Source organism: Artemia franciscana, chromosome 16, assembly GCF_032884065.1.
Source record: "Artemia franciscana chromosome 16, ASM3288406v1, whole genome shotgun sequence".
Lineage (NCBI taxonomy): Eukaryota > Metazoa > Arthropoda > Branchiopoda > Anostraca > Artemiidae > Artemia > Artemia franciscana.
The window spans coordinates 16,839,709-16,862,586 of NC_088878.1; the positions used below are offsets into that span (position 1 = coordinate 16,839,709).

Consider the following 22,878-nt stretch of genomic DNA (forward strand, 5'->3'; position numbering starts at 1 on the left):
CAGCAGATACGAATAGAGAACAGTAAATGTAAGTAAATTTTTATCTATTCTGTTTCTATTTATGTCAGTTTAGCTAGATATAACACTAATACGACAATACTTCAGAATTTGCTTTCCAACTAAACGGATGGCTCATGCAAGTGTGTTTTGCACATTAAGGTAGTGCTAAAACCTTGAGGGACGGTCACGCAGCCCCATTGTCAGAGAGAGAGAGAGGACGCCGGAGACCATCTTTTTGTTTATATATATATATATATATATATATATATATATATATATATATATATATATATATATATATATATATATATATATATATATATATATACGAAGAATCTATAACATTTTGTTGCTAGATAAAAGGATGCAATTTTCTTTGGAACTCCCTCACCCCCCCCCCCCATTAGATACAACCGAAGAAGTTGTAAAGGACAAAGCTTACAATCTTAAGCAAAGGCGCATCTAGGATTTTTTCGGGGGGGGGAGGGTTCACAACAATAAAATATTCAAAATGCATCAAAAATTTGTTCAAACGCATTTTCATTACGTCTATACGAGTCGATGAAAAATTCCGGTGGGGGAGGAGGTCAGACTCTGTATTCCCTCCCTGAACCCAGTCTTGATCGGAAAATGCAAATACAGGCATTCACACTTTTAAATACAAATACAAGTTGACTATTTGACCTTTTAGATGTATTCTATGGCCTTTTCAGGGGTCACAAGATTTATTTTCTTTCTTTCAGAAATGAAATAATGAAGAACATGGGTACTTATGTCATTTTAACAATCTCACATATTAAAGAGTCTGCATATATATTCCGTCCCATTCCAAAAAAAAAAGAATCAAAATTACTCCCTAGTTACATGACCTTAATCATTATAATTACCTCAAAAGGCTAGTATCCACTCCTTACGCCCTCTTAAGGTCCATAGAATGTACACTCATTGTAACATATTTCATATCCACTTATTCAATTAGAAGACGGAGAAAAAAAAAACTTTTGAAAGGACCGTCAAAATTTAAGTTATCTCTCCCCATCCTCTCTCTGTAAAAGAGATTTTGGCTACTTTAGCTATGTATTAAAAGGCACATAACCAATATTTCAAAGGTATTAGATGATTCTTTCAGATAAATTCTTAAAATAAACTTCTTCTTAACAACAAAGTCTTGAATAATCCTAAGGGGTATTCCCAAATGGCTGTGATGCTAACAGCTATGTACATTCTACACTACAAACCACCCACACGCCTCCCCCCTGTTAAGAGGTATAACTTCTTCTAAAATGCACAAACAGAGAGACAGACACCTACATATCCAAATCTCGCTTGGCGATTTCAATGGCCTTCTTTACATCGGAGTTGAATTTGAATTCGAGCAATTCCACTCCGTCTTTTCGAAGATGACTTATTGTGTCACCTGGCTCCATTCCTTGATGACCGAGCTTATTTCTAGAAAGAAGTTGGAATAATATTTAAAAAGTAAACAAGTTCATAGAGCATGTAAGGATTGATCAACACGTTTCAGCAATAGTACAATTTCTTTTACACATTGATAGTAGTTATACATACAAAACAAGAAGATAGTAGCAGAATAAATACAAGAGGTACAAGAAATATTCTAATATCAAGCTTAGTAGCACAGTTCCGCTGAAGCTCCAAGTTAATTACTGTGGTGACTAGTCTTAGTTGGCGAAAAACGGTAATTAAAATCCTTTATTTTAAGAAATAACACGAATAAGACGAACAGCGCTATAAGGCGTAGAACACTGTTCTATTCTTCTTAGTCATCTTGACACCAAAATCAAAATTCATCCACTTTAGATGAAATTTTGCATCCGTATTGACTTTCGATGGCACTGACGATTCAATTATTACGAATTAAAAATTAAGCAGCCAATTGATTAAAATGACAAACATTATTCGGGGTTTTACACGCTACTGTGTTGGCTCTGATATCCGTGTTACGGGCTGTGAATAACAATTAATTCAGAAGGGTTCGGAGAGATATAGAATCCTTAATAGCCAAGTTACACAGGGGTTTAACCAATAAATAAAACAAAATACAGGCTTTTTTTAATTAGATTAGTCTTTTCATCCGAAAATATAGAATATTGTTAAATTGATGCCCCCAACTCCTTTTCTTCTCAGGTATGAGCCAAGAGAATTTTGGCGAAAGCTAAAACACCAGATTACTAACGGGTTAGCTGTTCATGAGCAAAATAACCTCCTTTTTCTTACCAAACAAGTAACACATCAACAGTTTGTTAACCCGATGATGACAAAAATCTTTCATAAATTCTGTCTTTTCACTCCAGCACTTTTCCAAGCGATCCATTTTAATCAATATGTATTAATGAAACTGGCGGTTGTTTTAACTTTGTTAACCTTAGACTTTGAGGCATCTTCAGGATTTCTCTATTTGAAGTGTGTTTCAAAAGCAAACAATATCCTCTCTTTTTGTACAAATGACAAAACGTGACTTGGAGATTTGAGAGAAAAATTTGTCCTACTGCTCAAAAACTTGTTCCATCCAAAATAAAAAAAAGCAAATGAAAATTTTGAACCACTATCCTTGCTGCATATAGTTTTATGCATTCTGACCCAAAGTGGCATATTTGTCAATATATAGCAAAAACTACGTTTCTCGTAGCAACGCGTCTTCAAGGTAAGTCGCTTTTGTTTAGCATCGATGATTTCGTACCAACAGAACCTTCATGTACCATTCAAAAGCTCAAAAATATATATTTAAACAAAGTTAAAAAATTCTTCTAGGAAGGTTACGATGAATATTGTTTGGAAGCCTTGACTTGCTGTTCGCCCTCGACGTGCTTAGGGACGTAAAATCAGAGAAAGTCTCGGACTTCGGTTTGTTTGTTATGCATTCCAACAGTAAATAAAAACTAAGCAAAAAAACCCATAAATATAGACATTTACACAAAAAGTATTTAAAATATATTATTAAATAAAGAAAAATTCGTATGATAATATTTGCATATAGAGTCATATAAATGGGAAAAATAACTAGTAAAGTTGGGTCGAAGTAAAAAAAAAAAAACCTTTATAAGCAAAAGAAGTTGAAAATGACATTAGGAGGTCAAACTTCTGTGAGAAATTGGAGAGGAATCGTTAGCAAACCTAGTGGAATTTTGAAAAGAATCAAAGCAGACTAATTAAGACTTTAAAGTGATACCAATACAACGCAGAAAAGACAAATCTATGATTTAAAACTAAGTAGCTACGATTCCAAATAAACTAGTTCCACAAAACAAACATCAGAAAAAACTGAAATATGTTGCAGGTTTTTGTTATAACGTACCAATCATCCGATAAAAAAAAAAATTCAGGTGCACTTGTCTCGGCAAATCTGACTGAGGACACTCTTTAGACCACAGACAAAAAGACTGCGAAAAATAGTGTAGAGCATTGAAAGACTGAAATGTTTTACTCATTTTGTAGTTTCAAGCCTTCGAGTATCTGTTCTGTCTGTGAATTTCCTTCTGAATGTACCAAGCAAAGTAATCCAAAGCAACTTCGACGCTAAGATATACAAATAATGATAAAAATGTATCAATCAAATTGTTGATTCTAGCTCTAAGTAGGATAACTGAGGGGTTACAATAGCTTTCTGCCTGAAAAAATATTCATTTTTCTTTAATTTATATATTTTTTCTTCTATTTTGGAACAATTTTAACAGTTTCTAGTTCAGAGTTCTGTCAACATGTTTTCTTTAAGTGTAAAATTGTCCCATGTGCATCAATGCTTGAATACCAGCTTAGCAAGATTATGACTATGATTTCAGCCTGCTAATTCTAAATTTAAGGGTGAATATTAGAATTCTAAGCAACTTTCAAAGGGTCTTATTGGAAACTATACAAGTTTTACTTTCGTCATTTGGACTAACGGAAGAGGCAAATTAGAAAAAAATAGTACAAAATAAAAAAGATTATTTGGTTACTAAGCATGAATACTTTTTTAAATATTCACTTTTATCTAGCCAGTATTCTATGATGGGATAAATACAAGTTAGTTCATGTAAACTATTGCAGAAATAGATAAGTATAACAAACTTACATGAACTGCATAATATGATCCATCATAGTAGCTACTGGTGGCCCTTCCGCAGGGCTATGTTCATAAGTGAGGCCAACTTCACCAGTCATACCCACAATAAACTAAAATAGAGAAGTATACTAGAACTGGTGACTTTGACTGAAGTTGCCACTGTCGAGACAGTGTAGATCATTATGAAGTGAACACACAGTTCAGAGAAGTCTGGGATTCAAGATATTTTCGGTCCAAAAGTTTTGTAACATCGTTAAAATCCAGTTACTTTCGTGGCTTTTGCTTATACAAAGGATAATTCCATTAAAAAAAAAAAAAAATTGCTGGTAGACTACATTATCCGCAAGTAAAATAATTCCAGAAAACCACTCAAACCAAAACCATTTACTTATCCATCATTCAATGACCAAGTTGAAAATGACAAGCTTCAGTGGATCAACTGACCAGCTGAAGAGAAAACCTTTACTGTGAATTTACATCATTAACAGAATTAATTTATTTTGTTAGAATTTTATTTTTATAGTCTTCTAATAACTTGTTATAGTTTATTTATTTTTTGATCTATTTTACATTTCGAGCCTTTATTTACAATACTTTTGCTTGTTTTTTTTCGTTTTCGTGTTATCTCTTGTTGTTTTTATTGCGTTTTTCAATCTTTTCTCATTTTAATGTTCTCTTTGTGAATGCTGAGGAAGGCCCCATAAGCAAGGGTTTCAGCCTTCTGTTCAATTTGCTGCATTATTGACTGTAAATATCTCCGTCTTTTCATCATTTTCAAGCACAGAACCAACTCAAAATTTTGGGTGTTTTTATAACATATAGCCTGTGGCAGTAAGAAGAAACTGATTTTTGCCTGACAAAAGAAGATACATTTTTTCTTTTTGTCGTCAAGACGACAGACTGGGCATTTAGGAGGTCTTAGCCGTCCCACAAGTAAACGACAAATACATCAAAGTTGCAACTGAAGAATGGTATTAAAAGTAAATTTTCAATTCATGGTTTTAAATATGATTCATTCCTCGAGTAAAATTCCAGTACAGTTAGGGGGGATTTTCATAAGCGGAAAATAAATTACCACCTGTAAGTCAAATAGTCTATGCAAGTTTTTCCGGTGAAATCAAACAGTTTGCGGTAACAAACTGTGAGTAAGCAGTGACTCGGTCCAGTAATAACCAAAACTCTAAAAAGGGAAGTCCGACAACAATTAATATCGCCTAACAAAACAATTGGATTTTATGTTCATTCCAAGTATATAAAATTCATTAAGGCTTATGTTCACTATGAATTTTTAAACGCATTCGTTTTTAAACGAACCACAGACCGTCTTCAGGCTTCAACTAAAGATTACAGTTCTGGTATTATTCGATAGCTGAGACTTAGATTTATGAATTCACCACATTACATTTTTGAAATATAGGTCAAATTTTTTTTAGACAGAAAAATGTTTTTTAATTAAAGAGAATTTGTGGCTAATATGAAGCTACTATATCGACCGAATAGACAAGGTATTTATATCATATTGTTCACTAGCCTCAGATCTATGTAGTCACAGTCTCTGATTTATTATACTACTTAGAAGCTTCTGTAGAAAACTAGACCTCCGTTGCCTGTGCAACGGGAAGTGTTGCAGCAACTGTGCCCTGTTCCTTAGGGCACAGTTGCAGAGCAACACGTGCAACTGTGCCCTACGGGACACAGTTGCTATTTCCGGGAAATCTGAAAGAGATACGGAAATAACGTCTTATAGTTTTCTGCTTAACTTTTGATGGTCTAAACTAGGAAAATATAAAACAAACCAAATTCACCAAAAAATTTAAATTGCCCCGAGGGCATGACAAAACTTCCAAATAGAAAAACCCAAAGAAGGAATTTTATTTCGGAGAAACTATTGTAAGCTACAGTTGTTAGGAGATCGAGACCTGTCGAACCGCGTTGGAAAAAAAATTCTAGCTGGTCCAGAACAGAAGTTACCTCTAGAACGTCGAAACTTCGGAAATTATTTCTTAGAGAAAGAAGCAACTTGGTATATAGAACACTTCACTTCTTCTTGCATACTTTTCATAGCACTACTCGATAAAAATATAAGAAACATCAAAATCGAAAATTTGAGAAAATTCCAAAAAAAATCGGAACGAGATGGACTTTTCCGGAATTATTTCCGGGAAATCTGTAAGAGCTACGGAATTTTGTGCTCCGGTTCTCGAAGAGACAAATGAAAGTTCTACATGAGTTCAGCATAACTGTATTTCTAACAAGTTTATTTCCGAAGCTAGGGTCGTCTTAACTTGACGCCAAACATCGAACGCACAGTTTCTAAGAAAAAAACTGTTTTATTTTTTTTATGGAAAACTGTTAGAAATTTTAGGAACTTCTCTGGAACTTTTTTACTCTGTTTCACGTTTCCCTTCCCTCTGAAAAATCTCACATTTTTAACTCTTACCACTTCGGAGCTACAGGTCGCTGATCACGGTGAAAAAAAAAAAAAAAAAAAAAAACTACGAAAGCAGTAGTGTTGCTCCGCAACACAATAACGTAATCTTCCAAGAAACCACAAAAATTGTTACACCTGGATGGACTATGCTTTGCTATTGCCCATTCAAAGAATACAGGCAGCATTGTTTCCACTCGACATGGTCCAGAAAGAAGTGGGATAGCCCAAAAAATAAGTAGATTGGAAGTAGAAACGATTTCAAATATAAGTAGAAAATAAGTTATGCATACATTTATAAGATTTCCCCTGAAATAATTATTCTAAACCTATCTTATTTGGTGTCCGTAACAGTATTTCCACTCGACGTGGTCCAGAAAGAAGAAGGATAGCCCAAAAAATAAGCAGATTGGAAGTAGAAACAATTTAAATACAAGTAGAAAATAAGTTATGCATACATTTATAAGATTTCCCCTGAAATAATTATCCTAAACCTATCTTATTTGGTGTCCGTAGTAGTATTTCCACTCGACATGGTCCAGAAAGAAGTAGGATAGCCCAAGAAATAAGTAGATTGGAAGTAGAAACGATTTTAAATATAAGTAGAAAATAAGTAATGCATACATTTATAAGATTTCCCCTGAAATAATTATTCTAAACCTATCTTATTTGGTGTCCGTAACAGTATTTCCACTCGACATGGTCCAAAAAGAAGTAGGGAAGCCCAAAAAATAAGTAGATTGGAAGTATAAACGGTTTCAAACAATAAGTAGAGAATAAGTAGTTTATGCATAAGTTGTTTGAAGGATTAGAATAAGAAATTAGACTTTTCGAGGCTCACATAAGGCTTTTCTTAAACCAAAGACTATAATTGTAAAACCGATAGAGAAATAGAAAGGGATAAAATCAGATAAAATACCGGCTAGCTAAGCCAAATGTGATAGGACCAAAAAACATTTCAAACGCTTCCGGTTATGAAGGCGGAACTAACTTCAAAGCCCAGCTTCACATTTCGAATCTAAAGGGGATACATCTGCTTTACCATTTGCAAGCTGTCGTGTTAGATTTTACCCACTTCAAAGCTGTTTTAGCGAATCGTCAATGACTATGTGGCTGTGACCACTTTTTCGTTTTAATCAGCACTTCGTCTGAAGAGTGGTATGAATGGTTACTTTGGCTTGCCATTTGCACTTTTCAGTCTTGATCGATTTTGAGAGACTAAAGATTCTTTTCTACTATGACACTTGAAAATTGCAAAAAGAAGAGAAATTTGACTATTTTCAAAGCATTTTCGAGCTTCTTACGTCCAGTTGGTGTTTTACACTTACGAAATATTTCCAGAACAAAACATGGTCAACACTTTCACAATCAATGCCATCTGGGGAAGGGAGGTCAAACTAAAGCCAAATCTCGCTACTCCCTTTTGATGCTTTTTCTTTTTCCAACTTGAAAAAAATGGGCGCCTCACTCTGAAAAAACGTATGAAAAACGTTTTGACATTGATGAATATTGCAAGAGCATAATCCACAGATTTCATCCGTACCCGTTTATAGGAATTTCTTAGCATCGATGAAACCTGGTCATTACCATGCAACAGATCCTTGACTGCTAAAACCGTCCAGTAAAAATTTAAGGCGTCCCCTTGCTCCAGCAGGCCTCTTAAAGTTTGTTGAAAAAAAGGGATCGTATAGGAGCAAGAACGAGAAACTTGGCTGAATATTTGAAATTGCTAGTATGAATGTATTGGCTTGGCACTGTGCCTAAAATTTTGAAGTTAGAGTTCAGAAAAATGTTCAAGTCCTTTAGGGAGCTTTTTGCAGGCATATGGAGCACCTAAATGGAAAAAATGGCACGATCACTTCACAACCGTAATCCAAGGTGTTAATTCAACCATAATCCAATAACTCATAAGTTGTTATGAGCGTCGACTAACTATGGCAACAGCCCATCATAGGGTTAGTGGCATATGCACAAAACCTGACCCAGATCCGTAAGTCAACGCCTTCCTTTTCCAGTGTTTGCAAACATTGGCTCAGTTTGTCAAATACTTCATCTGCTGTACCGTCTGGGCAAGAGAATATATTGAGAATATCAACTTTCGTCTCTAAACCACCATCAGCAAAATTGACGCAATTTGCCAGCTGTTTATGAGCAGAAACGTCCGTGGTTTCATCCACAATTATAAAAAAGCAGTAACGTTCAACGTGCCCACTAGGTCTTCTCTGAATTGTGGCCAAAGTGCCTGACGCATTGCGTTTGTCACTTTCTCTTTGCCTAGAGCAAACCTATTACTCAGTAGGTCAGGCCCTGGTAATGACTGCTAGGTTTGTGAGGTTTTCACATAGGCTGTAAGGCAAATCATTCTCCACTAGGGAGCATGCAATTTTACTTTCAATATCCATGGGATCTTAAAGATAACAGTTTGTGCTAAAATCCAGGCTTTCTCACTAGTAAGGTGCATTGACGTTGTGGGAAATTTCCGCAAGGCTGCATTACCCTGAGAGCATCTTAAGTGTTTCTTGCAGCAAATACAATGTGCTTCCCCCCCCCAGCTGATATTTTTTTTTTTAATGTTGTCAAAACCAAGATAAGCCTGGATACTTTGAGCATCCCGTGAAACCGGTCAGTTTTCTTTAGTACATTTATACCTTTTTTTTGTTACTAAAATGGCTCATTTTTCAGTTTTCTCTGTCATTGTCACTTGATTTGGGAAAGGTGGCTCCAACTCCCCCCCCCCCCTAATGATTTTGTCAAAATTACACCATTGGTGGGGGTGTAGATCTAGTGATCTACTAAGGATGTAGTTGCAAACCTCGGACTGGATGACCTCGATTCCCTTTCGAATCAAAATACTTGACAAGCTTAAAACATAAGTGCATGTGCATCACATTTACAAAAGTAGCAAATTACCTGAAAAATAGTATTATACAAGGGAAAAAGACCGTAACTGATAAAAAAAAAAAAAAATCAATCAGGAATCGAACGCAAAACACTCTGATTTGAATCCTAGCGCTCTACGGACAGAACAACGGGTCTAAAAATTAAACTGAATCTATTGGTGTTAGTAGGAACATAATTGTTTAGCTTATTACGGGGGCTTGGAGAAAGAACATACGGGAGGTGTTCTCAAAACCTCCAGTTAAGGGTTTTAGAACATTATTGTTACAATGCAAGTTTTTATACTTCCAAGCTTTTGTACTTAAGGATTGACACCTAAAGTGAAGTTTTAGTGCTAAATCACCCTTACAGATGGTAAAATTGGTAAAAATCATGCATATATAAATAATGGCTTTCAAATGACCCATTAAACATCACCTTTAGAAGTTCTGATAGCCCACTAGCCCAAGCTTTCCCACTTGGGACATGGCACATAAAGTGCCGTTTTTAGTACCAATTGGAACTTGCAGATGGTGGAATTTATCAAAAGCAGGTAGATAGGAGAGATAGCTTTTGAAAGAGTCATTAAGAATCTCTCCATAATGTTCTGGTGAGCCACTAGCCCAGGAAAAAAAGGGAAACCGACCAGTGCTACCCGTGCAAAAAAGTAATTATCCATTGATCAAGGTGGGGGACTTAAATGCCTCTGTACAAAGTTTTTTGCCATGCTGATTCAAATGGTATACTGTTTTCTCTGGTCTGAAACCATTCTTGAGGGGTTTCTGGCTTTTATTCGAAATTACCATAAATTTCTTTTCGCAATAAAATTTTACTTTTAAGACAAACCGAAATAACACTTAACATTCCTAAATCAGTTTCAGACGGCAATTTTTTCACTAGGCGGTTGTTTTTTAACGCCTTTTTTAAATTTAGTTACTATTGGCTGTTGTTTGCTTCTTACTAGGTTCGAGCTACTGCTGCAACCATGGAAGCGGAAAAGTTAAAATGGGAATGGGTGAGGAAGGGTGTTACAGAAACCGACAGAAACAGACAATGGAAGTCATGGCTGCTGATCAGTTTAAAATTTTCTGCTTTACTTTTTCTGGAAACGTCCGTCTAGACTCGCCACTTTTGGTCCACTTTTCCGTTTTTAGAGACCTTTGGGCCCCCCAGAAAATGGAATTTCAAAAGTTGAAAAGCCGGTACCCATGGCACATTTTCCTCCTTTCTATTTCCGCTATTCCATTCAGTTGCGTGTCAAGACTTGCTTTTGTAGGTTTTGAGAAAGCTAAAAAACTTTCAGTTAAATTTACTTCTGAAATACTAAAAAAATAAGTCCTGTGGTGGCACAGTGGATTTGACCTTAGCTTGGTAATACGGGACCCAGAGATCGAATCACGCTGCAGGAATGCACTGCAGGGCCCACGCAAGGACCTTAGTAGTCAAGAAGCGTCGTTAATTCTTAAATAATAATAACTAAAAAAATAAAACACCTTTAAAAGGATGCTGATGTGCAGACGATGAAGATGCCGCACATTATATCTTAATTTGAAGTTACTCAGTTGTAGAAAATGATAAAAACAGAATATATTTACTATTCTCTCGATCTGAGAGGAAGCAGAAGGTCCCTGGGATTCCATATTTCACTATCTCAATGGCTCTGCAACTGCTGATAGTAGATAGTAAACTGGCGAATAATACGTCACTACCTCTGGTAGTTTAAGCCAGAACGGCCTGATAAAGACGACACGAAATATTTACGATTATAAACATGTTATGAAATAAACCAAATTACTTCCAGGTCAGTCCCTTCGGGAATTGCATTTCCTTTGAGATATAGAATATTCCGCACCCGGCAAAGACCACGTCTAAAAACAATTGCACCCTTCCATTCTATAAAACATTAGACCTACAGGATTATAATTCAACGGAATAAAAACCAAAATAACTGGCTGGCACGAAAACTAAAGCCTCCTAAAATATGTAGAAAGTAAGTAGATGCCTTCAAAAATAAGTCGATTTTATATTTAGAAGTAGGAAAGTCCAAAAATAAGTACTCTACTGTCAAAAAAAGTAGAAGTGGAAACACTGATGGGCAGATCCATTCGGAAGGGTGTTTGCAATACCTCTTGAGTAGGCGGTTACCGTTTTGTCTATCGGTCTAGAATACTGATTTTAAAATCTGACAAGACAAAAAAAGTTCTCGGCTAGGCTGATTTGAATATTCTTTTCTGTGTTTTATCGGACACATGATGGAGGACAAAAACGAATTCCCACCCTTTAATGGGGGTTCCCCCGCGGGGAAGTATCACAATGGGTATTAGCCATTCACAGCAGACAAACCATGGATTGTCATCCCCTACCCGAGGAAGAAGAGGAGGGCATCATAAATTTTGTAAATCCTATGGAGGCTGAAGGGATAGTGATGTACTAAAAAAGAAATATTAAGAGAAGTGGCTCACCTCTTGAGCAGTAAACCTCTAAAACTGTAAAACCTCCTATAGTGGAATGATTTTTAGGGAAACCCAGTACAAGAAATAACAGAATAGAGGCAACTAGTGAGTTTATAAGCAGTGAATCAGTGATTAATCTAACAGGGGTTTTCACCTCACAGGTAAAACTTCCATCAGACAGAGCAATCACTCTAGAACTAAAGAAAACTCTCCAAACAAAAAACCTTGACTTTTACTCAAACTATGATAGGAATAGGCTATCCGTATATGTTCAATCGCAAACCGCATTGGATACTTTAATGGAAATTCAGAAGATTGATGATGTTGATGTAGCAACTGAAGAGAAAAGACAGGTCAGCTTTGGTGTAATCAAGCAAATAGCACTAGATCATACAAAGGAAGAACTGCTGACAGTCCTCAGAGCAGAAACTAATGTTTGGATTAAGGAATTAAAGAGGTTGAAAAGATACAATCGAGAGACCAAAAAATTAGAAGATAGCCTGAGTATCTGTGTTGCATTTGAGAGCAACTTTCTTCCCAAGTGTATTTTCCTTATGGAAGAAAAAGGAATATTGAGAGGTACAGCCGACCAATGATATAGTACTTTAAATGCCAAAAGTACGGACATACTCAAGGAAAATGTAGGTCACCACACGCTGTATGCTTGAGATGTGCAAACAAACATGCTTCTAAAGAGTGTCCCTTAAAACTAGAAACAGTAGAGTCAGGAAAATACAAAAAGTATGTCTGTGCTAACTGTGGGAAAAACCATTCAACAAAATTTGGTAGCTGCCCAGTCCGCCAACAAAACCATGAAATCATAAAAATTTCAGTTGCCCAAAATTTACCAATGAAAAGTGCAGCTAGGACCTACCCGAGTTATGCTCATGCACTGAATAAGAAGGTTGTGAAAGAGCAATCCCTCCATGAACCTAAAAAGACCCTTCAACAGCTAGTGTAAATTTGTATCTAAAGTACCACAAGCAATACAAATAAAGGAATTAGAAATGAAAGATAGATTAGTGAAGTTATGCCATCTTATGCACTCACTCTTCAAAGTTGAAGTCAATGTTGAAGAAGTTTGGAATCTAGCAAATAAGCCAGAATGAAGGTGCTGTCTTTTAACATCCGATCTATTTTGAAAGGCAAAAAGGATTTATTAGATTGCTATTTAGAAAAAGAAAAAATTTAAGTTGGGTACTTTCAAGAAACATGGCTACAGCCCCAGTATTCATGTAGACTTTGAAATTATGAAGCAATATGAAAAGATGGAGCAGATCAGTAAAGAGGAGGAATATTGATTTGTTTAAAACACCATTAATGTTTGAAAAACTAGATATTGAAGAAATTGCAAGTTCTAAAACTGAGATGGTACCTTGCCCAGTATTCCTGGGTAAGAAGGATACAATAGTTATTGTAAACGTATATAACCCTGATGGAAATGAACCCCAATAAGAGCATATTTTCAATAAAGTGAAAAAAGTGATAAAAGACGAAGAGCCTTTTATAAATTACTGGTGACTTTAATGCCCATTCGGATGCCTGGTATTCATGTGGATCTCATAATCGTAGTGGTATAGGTATCCTAAGTGCTCTTAATAAAAATGATGATACTGGTCTAGTGACCCCAATTGAACTCCGAACTAGAAGAAATCCAATTAGAAGAGCATACTCTGCCATTGACCTGGCATTCTCAGCAGTAGCAATAATTAATTAACTAAATATAAGCTTAGCTCCTGAACCAACCATAATCAGTTGTCATGAGCCAGTGATAATTGAATAAAAAACCTAAAAGTCAAACCCCAACAATACCCTTACCTTTAAACTGAAGAAAGTGAACTAGGATTACTTACAGAGAGAACTTACAAGGATAAGCCTTGAAGAAGAACTGGCAGCCGTAATGACTACAGAGAACAAAATTGAGAGATTACAGGGTCTGCTGCTGGAAGCAGCTATGAAGACTGTCCCATCAAGACATTGGGCAACAAGACAAGAAATGAACAAGTATGGTGGAATGAAGTGCGTACCTTAAGAAGGAGCTCAGCCAAGCTTCAAACAAATAGAACAAGATTCTGACATTGAAAATTACAGAAAAGAATTATTGGCCCAGGCAGAATTTAGGAAAACAATAGAAGCTAAAGAAAATTCTTGGAAGCAATTTGTTGAGAATCTCAGCTTCAGAGATCAATTTGGAAAAGCGTACACCTTCAAAGGAAAGATTAATAGAAGAGAATTATACTACCATCCACAGGGGCCAACAACCTACCAAGGACAAGTGATTGCTGATAACAAAACAAAAGCTGAGGCGGGAGTAATTCATCTCCACCAGACAATAGGTAAGAAAGATCCATTCAAAGGAACCAACCCACACTCAAAAACTTTCACTAAAGCAAGAAAACTTTCTGAAGAACAATCACAATCAAATTACAAAAAACCCTTCGCAAAAGCAGAATTTGAATTTGTCCTAAAGAAACTACCAGAAACGTCACCAGGCAGTGACAATATACACCGTTTTCTTTAAAAGGTTGACTGATAAATAGAAGGTTATTCTGCTATAGCTTATCAACAAGTTGTGACAGGAGGGCGATTTCCCTACAATTTGGAAGAATGGTACAGCCATCATGATCCTAAAACCAAATAAATCAAACAAAGTAGAAAATGATCGTTATATAACTCTCCTCCCAGTTGGAGATAAGATATATGAAAGACTAGTAAAGGAAAGGCTGAGATTTGCAACTGAGGAAGCTAACCAGCCGCAAGATAGTCAGACAGGTTTTCGTAGAGAGAGAAATACAGTAGATAACCTGATCAGGATGCAGAGAGACACCATTCATGCACTTGATAATGATAAAGTAATGATTGCAGTGTTCATGGATTGCTTTTGATGATTTGGTTCACAGACGGATACTAGAAGGTTTATGTAAAGCAAAAACTGACGGAAACCTGATGATATTAACACTGAGTTACCTGTTAGATAGGAAAATTCCTGTGACTTTAGGATTTTAAAATCTGAAGAAATAGAGGTGGAAAGAGGCATTCTCCAAGGTAGTGCTCTTGGACCAGACTATCATAACGTTGGAGAATTTGATATCCTTCTTGTAGGCAATAACTGCAAAGGAGCAACTTTGCATATGATAATAATACTTGGACAGTCCAAAACACAGTGGAAGAAGCAGAAAAAGTGGCCCAAGAAACATTGGATCAAATAGAGTTGTGGTCCCTAGGAATGGATATTGATTTTGAACCATCTAAAGCTAAAGTTATGTTGTTCACATCCAAGAGGAATATTAGACCTCCCCAACCTACTCTATCTGGAGAAGAACTGCTAATATCCAATTGTCATAATAAAGTCCTTGGAATACTCATCGATGATAAACTTCAATTTAGCCAACATGTCAAATATCTAAAAGAAACCTGTGCAAAGAGACTGAACTTGATGAAGATGCTTTCGTTTGGGAAGCATGGTGTCAACATAGCTACAGCAAGACAATTTTATATCAAATAAATAAGACCTAAAACTGATTATGGGAGTTTGATATACAGCATTGCACCAGGATCCACTCTCAGAAAACATGACACAATACAGAATACGGCTCTAAGATTAGCATTTGGAGCTGACCAAATTACCCCAATTCCTTTTCTCCTTGGCGAGTCTGGAGTGGAGAAACTCAACACAAGACGGGAAAAAATGCTTATAATGTATATGAACCATCTATGGAAAACTGATCTCAATCACCCAGTTGAGAAACTGATAATTGAACCTGGACTGACCCAAACTAGAACTAACGATAAACAAAAGAAACGTCTGAATCATTTTGAAAAATTCGAAGAACTGCTAATTCAGGAAGGTATAGAAGTACCTATTACCGAAATTCTACGTAATGAAAAACCACAAACGATTCCCCCCTGGGATTGGTTCAGATTGAGTGTCAGATTGATTACAGGGGAAAAGCAGAAAACAACACCCAATTAATGAAATATGAATTCTTCTCAGTATTGAATAGCAAGTATGAAGAATAAATGAAAATATATACAGATGGGTCAAAAATAAATGGTCGTTCCAGAATTTAATACGCAGATAACAAAACCACTTAGTAAAGAATCAACTGTTTTTGAGGCAAAAATAAAAGCAAATGAAAGTGCACTAGAATGGTACTGGAAAAAATTAGTAAAAGTGATCAAAACCAAAATAAGTTCCTCATATGCAGTTACTCAAAATTAGCCCTCCAGTCCCTAAAGAATTTTCCAAATAAACACAAGGATGAGGTCTATAAGTGTTACAGTTCTATTCTGACGATTGTTGAGAAAGGAGTAGTGATACAATTTTTGTGGCATCCAGCCAATGTGGAGGTGGTGGGTAATGAAAAAGCGGATAAATATGCCAAAAAGACAACAAAAAATATGGTTATTACACCTCCTACAGAACCATATATACAGATTAGAGAAATGGTTAGAGGGATTTACCAAAAACATTTTGGTGAAATGAGGGACGATAGCAGTAATATAGCTCTTACACAGAAAAAGAAACCTGGTTTTGACATGGACAATTATAGTAGATTAAAAAGAAATATGGTTGCTTAATATTACGTTTTCGGTCGACACCTCCAGGTCTTAAGCATAGGTTGTTCATCATAGGCAAAGCTGATAAGCCTCAGTGTAATAGTTGTAGGGAGATAGAAAGTATTTTCCGTCATGTTGTTGAATGTAAAGAATATGAAAATTTGAGAAAAGACATGATGAAGCTGTGCAAACAGAAAAATTGAGGAGAGCTTTCAGTGGAACTTGCATTAAGAATTTTGATTGGTGAAGAATTTTGAAGTATAGGATAATACACCTGTTTATTAAGTTTATATGTGACTTTCCTATATGACTTAAAAGGACTCCAATATGGTCCTTTGAATAGAAAAGATAATTGTAATTTTAAATAAAATTAAATAAATTTTTTTAATAATTAATTAAAAAATGCTGTTGACAGTGCAATTTTAGAAATTTCAGGAAAGTCACTTTGGAATTTTATTACAATGTGTGTAAGCTCCAATCGCCGGGGGAGGGACAAGTTCAAGTTCATTAGTGGCATACATTCATTATTGTTAAAAGTCAAAACTGAAAATTTATTAGACGTATTGGAAAACGGTGAGCGCATTAGCTCTCGAATGGACTACACCGGACGGGACGAGTCCATTTATCCAGAGCTAGTGAAGGGCCAGGCCCCAAATAAGTTATTTTTAAATCCGAGAGAGGTTGCAACTTGATATTCAATGGTGTGCTTGCAGGTCCAAACATGAATTGTATGCAAACGCACAATGAGGATATCAAAAGGTCTGCAAGGGGGTGCTTTCACACTATGCAAAGGAAAATTTGACATAAATGTTTATAGGAACTCTATACAAAATAATTTAATTCTAAGAGCGAAGATCATGGCCATTCGCTCTTTATAATTCAGAAACTATACAGTTCGAGTTGAAAAAAGCTATGTCGGCCATATCGGATAAAGTCTATGTGCGCGCGAGCGGTGTGAGAGTGCTACCACACGGCCATTATCTGACTTCAGATTGAGACATATGTGTAGAGTATAGACGGCATCTCGGTCTGAAGAAAGCTCAATAAAAGGTAGGAGGATCCTTTTTTCTATCCCTACAATTTTTCTAAATCTCACCCCAAAATTCTCCAGCTCATTATTGTGTTTTTCTAATGTTTTTAGTTATTTGTTTTTTGCACAAGGCAGAATAGACGTTTTAAAAAGTGCTTAATATTATACTATATTTACAAAACATTCGAAACTTATGAACAATTTAGTCAATTAACCAGGCCTACTGAAGATACATCAAAAGTTTGTTCCGTATTTTGAAATTACTTAGACTTCTAACTTATTTATTCAAAATAAACTTATTTTAAGTTTTATTTCATTTTTCAAACCCTAAAATACTCAGAAGAGCATTTGACTCCTATTGAAAGTTAATTGACTGCGCTACTTACCTGGATGGTTTTATCATACCATCGATTGCCAGCATTGCCAAAAGAGCCACCCCCATGAATCATTTGCAGAGCAGCAACAGTTTGACGATTCGGCGCCCCTAATTCGGGCATTTCCTTGTCAAGACATACCAAAAACAAAGCCTTTTTGATTACTTCAATAGACAGCTGATTGTCTGGGTCTGTAATATATAAATTTGGTTAAACGTTTAAGAATGCTCTTTGTTCACGCACAAAGATGACACCATAATGAGCAGCGGAGAGTCGTCTTAAAAAAAGATCACTAAGCAGAACTGATTGTCAAAGGTTACGAAAGTTATGCTGATGGATAGACTATAATTATACCCTACAAAACAATGTTTCTGAACATTAATGCATCAAAATTATAAACGAAATTAAATAGCATTACCCCTAGTCGGCAACAGGTCAAAGCGACGAACTGAAGAACTGACCGTAAATGTTAAAAAAAAGTTTTAATATTAGTGCAGTACCTGCGCAGTACAAAGAAATTATCTTGTAGGAAAACATATAATTACATATATTAATTCATCAATGATTAAAAAAAAGGGGGTCACGAAATCAAAAACAGCTTAACCATGAAAAGTGAACCACGAGTTTCACGGTTCTGTCACACAACACAGTAGAACCTTTCACACCATCGCAACTTGAGGCTTTATATTACGTTACGTAATCTCACGAAGCAAATTTTGTCACAATATAGGAAACGCTAAGGAGACTCGAACTCTACGAGAATTTTACGTTAGGTAATTTTTGTGACACGCAAAAAAAAATTTTTGTGACACAGTCACAAAACTTCTGGAAGAGCAATTAATAAATTTTGAAAAAAAGATAAACAAAGAAAAAAAAAGAAAAAAAAGACTTTCATGCTTAATCAGTACTTGAATTTCCAATTCTACGTTTTTAACTGTTGAGCAGTCTTATTATGATGATTGCGATGATCTTAGAAGATGATTATGTTAATTAGGGTGGCCATAAGACTTACTTGCTATAAGTTCAGCATATGCCCACGACCAGGTATTACGATTTTGAGTTGTAAGGATACCAACTGGTGGAGATACGTGCGTTGTAATTGCAACAGCCTTAAATAGGGCAGAAACAAGATTTTCTGGAGTTAATATGCTGCCATCTTTATGGATGACATCAACTTTGCAAAACTAAAACAGAAATAGCTCAAATAAAAAGAAATTATTTCGTGGTCTTTGAAAATGTCTTTATTATCTTCTTAAGAGAAAAACCATTATTCAAGAACTCATATCTCTTAATAGTTGATAAATAATTCAACTGCCCTCCTTAGCCAAAAGTCCGTTTCTAGAGACTTTGGCCTTTGAAAGTGAGTGTCTTAATAGATTTTCTTTTTTTTAAACTTATTAGAACGAAATGATTTGAACTCATGTAACTTAATGTATTTCTGTGAAAGGCAGCCAAAGCAGGAGCTTTAGACACACCATTATTAAGAAGGAGTGCTCAATAAAGTGTCAACCTTAGATTAGTTAAGCTCTGTTACGAGCCTATAATTGTACTAAAAATTTTATTAAAGCAATCCAGTGTATTCACTTGCGATTTATTTTCTTCTTAATTTTAGATCATATATCTCATAAAATTTAATTGCAAATTAGGAGCACGCTACAAAAGAGGAAGGGACGGATCTCTTTAAAACGTCTTTTTAATTGATAAAACAATGCCAAATCTACAATCCGCTATTTTTCCATTAAGATGCTTATATAAGCATGCAACAAGCACTCCTCAGATTAAAGCACCCCGAAATTTTAAGAATTTTGATATAAATCGACTTTATAACATATGACACACAAGATTGCATCAGTTTCAGACGGAGATCGAGTGTCCGAGCCGTATTGGTCTTAGAAGGTTTGGTACTACTATGAGTTGTTAGTAGTAATATTTTACAGCAAATGAGCTCTCGAGGGGGGGGCTAGGAAGCAGTTATGCTGTAAAAACTCGTAAAAAAAATACAAAAATATAAATTTTCAAAAGGTAACGAAGTAAGAATTTTGTTATTCCAGCGTTAAATTAGAAAATAATTTTACGTAAAGATTATCGGAAGTAGCAAGACCATTGTCCATTGTAACAATAAAATGGTAAAACCTTTTGTTTTTACAAACAAAGAGTACATAAAAACGACATCTCTGGCTTTTAGATACCATTTGATCTATCAAAATGACAGATCAAATGAAGGAACTGTCATTTCTTTGACTTTGGATAAGCATCATTGTGGTTCTTACCCGCCTTTAGCAAACAGAACCAAGGGCGCCTTCAAATTTTTCAGGAAATTCTTCAAAGAAATTTCAAGAATTCCATGTTTTAAAAACGCGAGTTTCAAAATTTGAAGCCAAAAATGTGTCATATTTTTTCCGAGTGGTACAAATTTGCAACCCAATTAAATTCTATAAATTCAATTAACAAATGAAAAGAAACCTAACTGAGAACTGACGACTATTGAGTAACCCCTAACCTACATAGTGACCGAAGCTCTACAAAAGGAGTTCTGATGAAGATACGAACATCAAATTATTCGCTTTTCATGGGGATTCCAAATATAAAGAACCCAAGAAATAGTCTGTCAAAACTTCCAAAATTTCCAAAAAAAGGAGGAAGGCCTGAAGAGCGGTTTTGATGAAAATTAAAGTATTAAATTTAACATACCATAAAACCACACAACAGATGTTTTAAGTACCAATCAAACAGTTCGTGGTAACGAACTGTAAGTAAAGAGCGGCCCGGCTCAATAGTAACCAAAACTGTAAAAAACGGAATTTTGATACCCACTGATCTATCAAAAGAATTGGATTCTTCGGCTGATTTTAAATATATAAGTTTCATCAAGTTTAGTCCTACCCAACGAAAGCTACGAGCCTGAGAAAATTTGCCTTATTTTCGAAAAAAAAAGGTGGAAACACACCCTAAAACTCATAGAATCTTAATTAAATCACAACATCAGATCCAACGTATCAGAAAACCTTACTGTCGAAGTTCCAAGCTCCTATCTGAAAAAAATTGGAATTTTTTTTTTTCAGAAGAAAGATTACAGATGTGTATTCATTTTTTTTTTTCTTTTTTTTTTCAGGGCTGATCGTATTGACCCAGTGGTCCTAGAATGTCAAGAGAGGGCCCATTCAAACGAAAATAGTTCCAATGCCCTTTTTACGTGACCAAAAAATAGGAAAGCTCCCATGCTCATTTTTTCCCAAAATCACCCGATCAAAATTTTGAGATAGCCATTTTGTTCAGCATAGTCGAAAAAATCTAGTAACCATGTCTTTGAGGACGACTTAATCCCCCACAGTCCCCAGGAAAGGCGCTGCAAGTTATGAACTTTGCCCGTTGTTCATATATAGTATTGGTTATTGGGAAGTATACGGACGTTTTCAGGGGGATTTTTTCTTGTGGGTGGGGGGGGGGTTACGTGGGAGGATCTTTCCATGGAGGAATATTTAATGAGAGAAGAGAATTTCCATGAAGGGGGCTCTGGATTTCCCAGCATTATTTAAAAAAGAATCAGAAATTAAATAAAAAACAAGTTTTTTCAATTGAAAGTAAGGATCTACATTAAAACAAAATACAGAATTTATTACCTATATGAAGGATTCCGGCCCCTCGTCAATACCTCCCTCTTTACGCTAAAGTAGTTTTAGTAATCTCAAAAGAGCCTTTGTGATTCAGGGGTCATTCTTAAAGAATTGGGACTTTTTGACATTGACTTTGACTTGACTTTATTAAAAAGAAACGATATACATAAATCTTGTACAAAGGAGACAGGGAGGCAACTCGTTTCGTCTCGTTTAACAATAGAGAGAGACAAAAGAAAAAGGAATTACACTTCAATCACTTACACAGAGTACATAGAAAAACAGAAAGAGAGAGAGAGAGAGAGAAGAAGCGAAAAAAAAATCTGAAACAAATCACAAGCAATCAAAACAGATTCTAGTAAATGAATAAGGGAAAAACTTACTTGGTTATTATGAGCAACAATTATATGTCTGGAATCAGGATTAAGTGTAAGTTCATCACAATTAGGACCAGGAGTCCGGATTGTACCAAAGAGCCTGTAGTACTGAGACATATCTAAATAGCTTTCTCCTAATTTATCAGGCTCTAACTGGTTCCTAAAATGTACAATATTCATGTAATCAAATACTTTGCCAAAATAAGACTTAGAAACAGAAAGAGATTAAGAAGAGTTGAACAGTATACTACACCTAAATATCTAACATACATTAGCAGAATAAGAAACAAGATATAAAATATGAAAAAGAGAATATTTTAAAGCCAAATATATACTGACAGGGGCGGATACTGAGGATGGTTCTTGGTACATGTAAAATCCCCTTCAAGAACAACAAAAGCTGACCGAGATAAAATGGACCTAATTATGTTAAGTTTTGACTTACAATTATTGTAGAAAAATCATCCCGTGAAGGGTATTCCAGAACACTTCTAATATTCCATATTGATGCACGTGATAAGGACCTCTTATCCCATTTTGACACATGAAGAAACAGCCCTTACGTCAGTAATGCCAAGCAGGGTTGCCAACTGGCATACTTTTCGTGTGACATGCACTCTTTTGTTTCATTGCACTCTTTCACTCCACGGACCTGATTTTGACTCTTTTTGTCCATTATTTGCTCTTTGCACATTTTATGATATTATGATAAACGAACAAAAATCGTTTGCAAGACTGTCAGTACCAGATACTCCAGTTTAATAGTTGACGATACAACAGACAATTATTTAAAGGAAGAAGTGCTCTCTTTGTATATTCTATTATGATTTGACCAACCCTTTCATACAGGTAAATTTTTAAATTTTACAGATATTTAGCATTTTTAAAGTAATAAATTTTACTGGCGAAAATGTTTGTCGAAGAGTATTAGAAGAACTAATAGAATTAAACGTCAATGTTAGAAATTACCATGACCAAACATTAAACGTCAATGTTAGAAATTAAACGTCAATTAAACGTCAATGTTAGAAATTACCATGACCAAACATAAACGTCAATGTTAGAAATTAAACGTCATGTTAAACGTCAATTAAACGTCAAT

At 35.5% G+C, this 22,878-nt stretch overlaps 1 protein-coding gene across 10 annotated transcripts in view; it reads right to left on the reverse strand.

The window, feature by feature from the left end:
• Positions 1 to 22,878, reverse strand: part of LOC136037144 (carnitine O-acetyltransferase-like) — a 76,393-nt gene that overhangs the window by 12,548 nt on the left and 40,967 nt on the right. For all 10 annotated transcript variants that reach the window (XM_065719649.1, XM_065719651.1, XM_065719650.1 and 7 more), the window contains 5 exons: positions 21,783 to 21,936; positions 18,798 to 18,969; positions 17,798 to 17,976; positions 4,073 to 4,173; positions 1,312 to 1,449 (listed from right to left, as the gene is read on the reverse strand). In XM_065719649.1, coding sequence (XP_065575721.1) covers positions 1,312 to 1,449; positions 4,073 to 4,173; positions 17,798 to 17,976; positions 18,798 to 18,969; positions 21,783 to 21,936 — 744 coding nt within the window. The remainder of the gene's footprint in view (positions 1 to 1,311; positions 1,450 to 4,072; positions 4,174 to 17,797; positions 17,977 to 18,797; positions 18,970 to 21,782; positions 21,937 to 22,878) is intronic.